This window comes from Gavialis gangeticus, unplaced genomic scaffold, assembly GCF_001723915.1.
Source record: "Gavialis gangeticus isolate Ggan-Ray unplaced genomic scaffold, GavGan_comp1, whole genome shotgun sequence".
Classification (NCBI taxonomy): domain Eukaryota; kingdom Metazoa; phylum Chordata; order Crocodylia; family Gavialidae; genus Gavialis; species Gavialis gangeticus.
Window position 1 is genome coordinate 80,370,108 of NW_017729024.1, and position 8,320 is coordinate 80,378,427.

General features: G+C 38.6%; 1 protein-coding gene across 1 annotated transcript in view; it reads left to right on the forward strand.

Annotated features, from left to right (window-relative positions):
- CDC42SE2 (CDC42 small effector 2) overlaps positions 1–7,682 on the forward strand; it is a 60,153-nt gene extending 52,471 nt beyond the window's left edge. Inside the window, exons 3-4 of the mRNA XM_019517292.1 lie at positions 5,051–5,168; positions 5,656–7,682. Of these exons, the coding sequence (XP_019372837.1) occupies positions 5,051–5,149 (99 nt within the window). The 3' untranslated portion in view covers positions 5,150–5,168; positions 5,656–7,682. The remainder of the gene's footprint in view (positions 1–5,050; positions 5,169–5,655) is intronic.
- Positions 7,683–8,320: the final 638 nt, after the last annotated feature.

The following is an 8,320-nucleotide window of genomic DNA, read 5'->3' on the forward strand; positions in this document are numbered from 1 at the left end:
CCCCCCCCCCCCCCCCCCCCCCCCCCCCCCCCCCCCATCAGACTCATTGGGTTCGGGGCCTCTTTCTTATGTTACTTCCCTAGTTATTACATTTTCATGCATATACCATGCCCCTGAATAACTACCAGGCTAGAGACAAGGATGGGTTCAGGATATTCTCCACCTGTTTGTTATAGTTTAGCCACCCTACAGAAAGGAATTCAAGGTTCTTGGTGCCAGAGAGAGAGCTGGACTTTTGCTCCCATCCTTTTTTTTTTTTATATATTTTGCCTTCAGGAGTTTTTGGATAAGAACAAATAACCTTGGAAAAAAAGACTGAAACTTAGGACTCCTTCCCCCTCCCCCTGAGCTGAATGGGGTCCACATTCTACTCCAGGTGGAAAGGGCCAAAAGTTTGGGCATCATGGTCCCTTCTGGCCCTGAGTAACAAGCCCATTTCCCCTTATTCTGAACGGAATGAGCAGTTTATAAATTAAAATAGGTTTCTACTGCAGAATAGGCTGGGACTGCCAGCAGAAGATCATTCTCAAAGAGTAGCTGATAATGCAGATCTAAAAAAAGGCATTTAAGGCACATGCACAGTATTTCACTTTTTTGTGTCTCCTTAGGTTATTGTTCTTTCAAGTAAATGTTAGTTGTCCTATTTTCTAATTCTTGTAGCCTACCTGAAACCATAATCCCATTTTTTACTGCAGCACTTATGATGTCAGAAGCAGAAGCTTGTGGCTTCCTGTGGGGGTATAAGCACAGTGTCTAAGTACTATTTGTATGCAAGTATCTTTGACAGCAAAGAGCAACGCACTAGAGAACACATTTAAAATTGTCATTTAACGCATTTAAAAGAGGCAGATGTTTTTCTGCACCCAATAATTTTTTGTATTTGTTAATGAAATATTAACTGGCCATAAAGGTCCAATTTACGTTGTTAATATTCTAATGAAAGGCAAGGATGAGGTGCTGAAATTCTTTGCATGTTTCAAATGGTACACTTGAGGGTGCAATTAAGTGTAATGAGTGTAAGGCATATGTTTAAGTGTAAGGAGGTAAGCAGGGCTATAGGAGCACAGGGCAGAGATGTAGGAGCCACTCTGTCAGTCATTTGGGAAGCAAGTGACAACAGTTGGCTCTCCTTCCTGGAAGCTGCTCTTGTTTGTCTTCTCAGCTGTAAGAAAGGCACTTTCCATTGCTCAATAGCATTTGGAGAAAGAACAAAAAAAAGAAGACATGACATAGCAGAACCACCAGGGTTTCTGGCCACAACACACTTACAGCTGACAGAAATACAGTTCTTATTGGAAAATAATTTATAATTGTTTTGAAATATTAATTTAAGAACGTCTGACTGATGGTTTGTGGCTACTCTTTCTTGGGGGAATCTTTTTTCACTTTGTAGTAGGTACCAACCAGACAGTTGCAGAGTAACCTGGGTTTCCTTCTGATGACAGCTTGTGCTATATAATCTGCTTTGGTTAGTCTGTAAGGTACAAATATATCATTGCTTCTACATTCCTTCCTCTGCCATTTTCAATGCTCAATCCTGTTTCTTCTCACTCTGCTTTCACCTTTTGAATCCTAGACAATCCAGCCCTCTTTTCTCTCTCCAGCTATCCACTATCTGCTACCTTCTGCTGCTGATTGGTTGTCCCTTTCCTCTCTATGCTGCCTCACATTGGTTGACTCCTCATTGACTCCATTGATTGACTCCTCCACATCACCAGTGGCTCCAATTCCTTCATCCGTTCTTCAGGTCTAATGCACTCAGGTTTTGCTCACTTTCACTGTCTTTTCCTTCAGTTTTTATGAAAAGTAGGTTTATGACTTCACCCTGCAGGTTTTTCCCTCTTGCTCAGTCGCTCACTACTTTATAATATAATAGTCAACCCGTCAACTTTGCACTTCTTGCTTACCTCCCAAAGTGCAAATTTAAGATTGCAGGCCCCCATCTCCACCCTCTCTTTCTCACTTTACTTTTGTTATGCTGCCTGTTTCTTGTACATATCCCTTGTCTGCTGTTGATTTTGCTGTTCTGAACATTTTGGGGGGACTTTTTATGACCTTATTCGCTTCCTTTCCTTACTTCATTCAGCTCTGGGGGTTTTTTTCCCAACTACTGCTTCTGTTCTTCCCTTACACACTCCTTACATCTAAGTATGGCAGCTTGTTACCTGCTCAGATTTATTGCTATAATGCTCCCTTCCTTTTCTTCTGTGCAGAGGATCTCATCATTTTTGTCAGAAGAAAAAATAACCAATAGGAGCCCTCATGCCCTGTTTCTTTCTCATTCCACATTACTTTCCTCCTTTTATTCTGCCCTTTTACCTGTCTAGCTATGAGATGTCTTTAGCTTTTACTGTTTCAAACACTTTAGTTTATCCTTCATCATCTCCAATCTAGCTTTGCCTTACTCTTTTGGACTACTTCCCTTTGCCTTAAAGCTGCTAAAAATACTACTGCAGCTCCTCCAACCACTGCCTTATATAGACGTGTCTTGCAAACCAGTTAGTCTCTATGGTACCACTCTGCCTTCTACCTGACCTTAGACTAATAGGGCTAACTACTTCTCATCTCTTACAGCACACTGCCTATAATCAGCAGTTCCACATCCTTACATGTGTGTACTTGAATCACTTCACTAGTTCCTTGCCTCTTGTCACATGTACATCAGACCTCACCTGCATTTTAGCTCTTATTTCCAACTAATCCCTTTTGCTGTTCTTACCTTATCTTGCTATCCCTCTATGTAATATTCCCACTCATGGCTCTGACTCACTGCCCTTTACACCATAGTCAAGTGCCACTTACCCACACACCCTACAAATGCTTTCTCAAAGCTCACTTCTCTGAGTAGTCTTTCCCATTTTCCCCCTACCTCTATGCATGTGTATTTATTCCTTATTCTAAAATAGTGTGCAACAGAACAGTTTATTAGACCTTAGTGTGCAAGAATCCTCTTCCCCTGCCCATTTTCTGGGATACGTCTCGGAGCTGGAACCTTGCCCTATTGCTACAACACCATAGGGATAGATGATGCTCTTCCGGACTCAGAAGGATGATGCTTTCAGGATGAGTAGTACCTTTCAGCGCAATGCTTCAATAGTCCTGAATTTCAGTCTGTTTGGGATGCTCCAATTTAGCTTTTTAGATAACTAAAGCTGCTTTAGTATTTTAATTGCTAAGTAACCATCCCTATTTTCTATATCAGCTAAATATAATACTTATACCCAAGATCCAAATACTGATATTCTTGTTAGATCCCTTATATAATAAAAACAACACTTTAGAGGTAGTTGGTTTTGAAAATATCCTCTTGGTTGGTGATTTGCATGCTGGTTTTTTTGTATTTAAATATCAGTTTTACAAGGCCACTAGCATGGACTACACAGAAAAAAAGCTGTGTTTTGATACCAAACTCAGGCAAGGTTCATATCTTCAAAAAACATCTGGATGCTCACCTTGCTGGGGTCACCTGACCCCCATAATCTTTCCGGCCCAAGCGCAGGGGGACTGGACCTGATGATTCCAAGAGGTCCCTTCCAGCCCCCAACATCTATGAATCTGTGAATCAGAAACAAAATGAGTGCTACCCCCAACTTGTCACGTAGCCACACCCATCTGAAAGTCAAAAGTTTTATTAAGTGAAATAATGCTATCACACCCCCTTGTCAAGATAAGATGCAGTGAGGGTTGACAAAGTTGTTTAATAAAAATATAAAATTGAGCCACTCGTTTCTTTGGATGAATTTTGAAAACGTCCACTACATTTCTTAATATGTTAATTTTGGTCTACATACCCTAGTATCAGAACCATGCTATATAAGCATTTCTTTAAACATGGTGGTTACCAGCAGAATTCCAGCAGTCTGAAAAGATTGTGTTTACACCTGGGAAGAGTCATGCTGGTATACAGTTCTCTGCTCTGGAGTCGCCTTTTGGAAAATGCTACGTGTGGACTAAAAGTGCTATGGCTCTGTCTTATCTGAAGAGTTTGTGCTCCAGTATGGTTTTAATACATTTTTCTACTGACTTTTTTGAAGTGTGTGGAAGGGAACACTTGAAATGGTTGTAGGTAGAAAATTGTAGATGGGGTCTTATTGCTCTGAGTCTCATTTCAAATGATGGAGACAAATGAATATGTTGTTCCCTTTCCATCTGGGATGTACATGAAGAATAAAGAGCTTTTTTTTTCAGCCCTTTTTAACACTGCCATTATCTGCCCTAAAGCACTAAGTGATATGATTATTTTGATTCATATTGCGTGAGCACAAAGAGAACTTTAGTCTTACTAACTTTTTATGGATAAAGGCTATGAAGCCTTTTTTTTCCTCCTTCACGTATTTATTTATTTCAGCCTAAAAATACCCTCAAATAAATCCTTGCCAGAGGAGTTCTGTTGAAGTCCCACTTAAATAAATCCCCTGTTGATTGAAAGGAATAGGATCAGTTGAAGGAAAAATAAATCTGTGCTCCAGACTACCCTTACTGGAAAGAAGACTCCCAAAATCTGAAGGGACTTTAACAGTTTAGGAAGCGCTATATATTCAAATACCTTGCAGCTGTTGGCTTGACTTATAAAACTCTACCACAACACAGATACTATGCATTAAAAAATATCAAGGTCCTGTTTTAGTAGAGCAGTGCTGTTAATTTCACCATTATCATCTTTGCGCAGCAGTGAACACCTCCCTAATACTAAACTACAGCCAGATTTATAGCTTTTTAATAATGAAGAGAAGTTTGCTAGCAGTAAGAGATTTTGATTGGTCTCAAGAAAACTAATCACATTGCTACTCGGAGAAGACTGAATCAGCCAGTTTCCTTTGTGGGAGAGGGAGAAATTACACATCAATCGGCACCAGTTCTTCTTTCATCTTTTCTGCTGAGCTGCGTGTTGAAGCCCAATATGTAAAAATTCCAGCAAAACTACTTTAGGAAATATCCTCATGTAAAGCACAGTGCACCTGTAATAGGCAGATGGCACTTTAAAACACTAATTTACATTTGACTTGTCTTATTTTTCCCTATTTCATTTCCCTTTCTGTTTCACTTACAGGTGAGCTCAATTCAGAACCAAATGCAGTCCAAGGGAGGCTATGGAGGTGGCATGTCTGCAAATGTTCAAATGCAGCTTGTAGATACAAAAGCAGGATAACCTTGGGGGAACATTTCCAGTAAGTATTGTTCTGTGGTACCTCAAGCCATTTTGTCTCTGGTAGAGAATAGTGAAGCAGAAGATCCTGCCATGGACCATGATCAATGACTTTTATATAATTGTACCCTTCTGATTCATTATTTTAAATTATTTCATTGTTTTCTGGGCAGGGGGATAAAAGGAGGATGTTTATATAACCATGTACTTGGTATTAAGTAGTGAACAGTGATTAATATTTCAGGACTGGTGGCAGAAATGTTTCCTTACATCGTGCAGTTGGGATTCTTTGTATTCTAGATGTTGTCTTAGAAGGTGATATTATTTGCCCACTAAATTGAGTATAGCAGAGTGTATAATTTAATGCATTTAAGAGAAATGGTGCAATGCTGCAGTCTATGTAAGGAAATGCAGCTGTTAATAAAACACATCTAACATAGTAGCAGGATTAGAAAGCTCCCCACCCCCAACGTTGCCTGTTTTTAACTTCTTTTCTGTTTGTTTCACAGGTTCTTGTGAATTCCTGTATCTTGTTTCCTGTGTCCCCTTTATTGCTTTGGTGACTGCTTTCTGTGTTCATGATGAGAGAGAAGTGGTGGTTCGTTGTTCAACCCTTGTGAAAAGTTGCTGTTCTGCTCTGATGATGCCATTTATCAGACTGGTCCGACCGTGCCTTTTAGTGGCATGCACTCATTTTGGCCTCTACCAAAACCATGGACATGTAGCTCTTTAGGGCATTGGGATTTCTTTAGTTCTTTTCAATTTTAAGCAAATTAAAGCTCCACTTTTAGATTTCCTTTTTCCCCTGCAAGCGTTAGTGTACAGGATTCTCATGCTTTTTTTTTTTTAATATCCTCCAGTCCTGTCACTAGAAATGAGCAAGTTCCTAATTAATATTTTTAATCCATCGTTGTTTTTATGTGTTTTTGAAAGGTCTGGGACCTGCAAGCACAATGATCATTGCATACATTCGAAAATCAGCAGAGTAGATGACCGCATGCTTTGTGAAATTGCTTTGTATGGTGACCTGTTTGGTGCCAGAAAAAAACTGCTTGTAATTGCGGACTGATGATACTAATGCTGATGAAAAGTTTAGCTGTGGCACCAAGTCATACCAGTCTCTGAGAAAGGACTTGTAACCTAGCTGCTTTATGATGTCTTTTTAGTTTTTATGCAATTGGTCTTGAAATAATAAAGAGAACGCTTGCATTCATAAGGCATTTTGTTGTAAATGTTCAGTATATTTATTTTGAAAGAGCTGACCTCGAGGCTGTAAACCAGTGTAGTACCGTATCTGAGTGTTGTGGTAGCGCTTTTGTCTGTTTAAACAAAAAAAGCATCATGTTTGGCTGCTTTTTCTTTTCTCTAATTTTGCTTAATTTTAGGCTATATGATCACTTCCAGTAGCAGCATGTCAGACTGCCTGCAATATTAGCTGAAGTTTAGTAGACCTCTAAGTAGTTGGCAATTTCTGTGTACTAAATATTTAGGGGCCATGTAAGTTGCTAAGAGCAACATACTAATCTGGCAGAACAGATGCCAGTGAAAACAACATACAGGGTTACTTTTTACTGTCAGTAAAAAGCCTTTTGCTCAGGTTCCAAAGCATGTTTCTTTCACACGTTGTGAAAATTGTATTTTAATATTGCACTGTTTTCAGATATTTCTGTAAATGGTCCTTTCCCCATCTCCCCCCTTTTCCTTGCTGGTGATATGAAACATAAGTCAAAAGTTTGAATCCTAGCTGAGTTTTTAAAACATTTATGTAAAAAAAAAAAAAAGAAAAAAAGACTTCATACTGCATTTAACATCTTAACTAGTAAATGGGGCATAACTGAGCCTAATCAGATAAAAATTTATAATTATATAAAAACTAAATATGAGACTCCTGCAGATTATTGTTCTCTTTTTTTTTTCCCTTTACAATTTCTGCCTCAGTTTTGGTGATAACAGCCATCAGATTGGTTTAAACATATAGGCATACAGATATTTGCTTTTTCCCTGGTACTATCCAAAGTAAAAAAAAAATCATATGAAATATAATGAACATTGAGGCAGTTGACTCCCTTTATTTTATTTTATTTTAATTTTTATTTTGAGCAATGAAATTGTAACCCAAGTATAGAATATCTGAGTAGTTCCAGTAAACTTGGATAGTCTTTGGAGGAACTGATACATGATAACACAGGTCTGAGTTGTTCAGCTGTCTATGGGGCATAAGCACATGGCAAAAATGGTTAATTGGTGTCAGCATTCCAAATGCATCTCTATCAATGAGCCTTTATCTGTCCTGTGGTTACAAAATGATTTTCACGGTTTTTTTGCGGATTAATTTTAGTGAACAAGTTTTATCTTGCCTTTGTCAAAATGTCTTCAGCTCAGTAGCCAGAAAAAAATCAACATATTTTTATAAAAAAAAAAAAAAAACATACTTTTTTTGTACATTGTGTTCATTCTTGAATAAAGTCAGTTCAGTGTTGGCTTGTAGATATTAAAAGGAAAGTATTGACTTTGATTCAATAAATGTTTTCTTTCAGTTGCTGGTTTACCTTTTTCTTTTTAAATAAGCAGTATTTATATTGGAAAAATACTTATGGTCAATAATTATATGGTCTGTACATATTTGTGGTTAAGATTATCTCATCATTTTACTATAAAAGAAGAGGTTAGTACTGTGCAGGCTTTCATTTTTCTGATTTCTTGTGCCATGTCACCCTTTGTTGCCCAAAATGTTGTTCCAGCCATTAGAACATCTAACAGAATCGGTTTGCAAACACTGTGCTACAAAAATGGCTCTTCCAGGCGGTGATTCATAATTTTTCAGTTCCCCTTTGGCTTTGTTGCTCTGTCACTTGCTTTTGAGTGCTCAGCAGGTGTAGATTATTCTCTTTCTGGGGTTTCCCAGTTTTTCTACTGCGGTGACTAAAACTATCTTCGAGTTGGCATGTTTTGAAGGTAAGAAATGACCTCGACCTCTGGAGGAATTCTTTAGAACACCCCAGCTCTCCCCATGAGAGAGTAGGGCTATTGTGTTTGATACCAAAAGCAAGCAGCTCTCAATTCCTTCCCCTTGCAGATTTGGGGCAACTGTCAATAACTCTCTTTAAAGCAGATTGTTGCAGCTGATACTTTTGTTCTTCTTCTGGCATGTCCTAATGGGCTGTCTTGACCCTG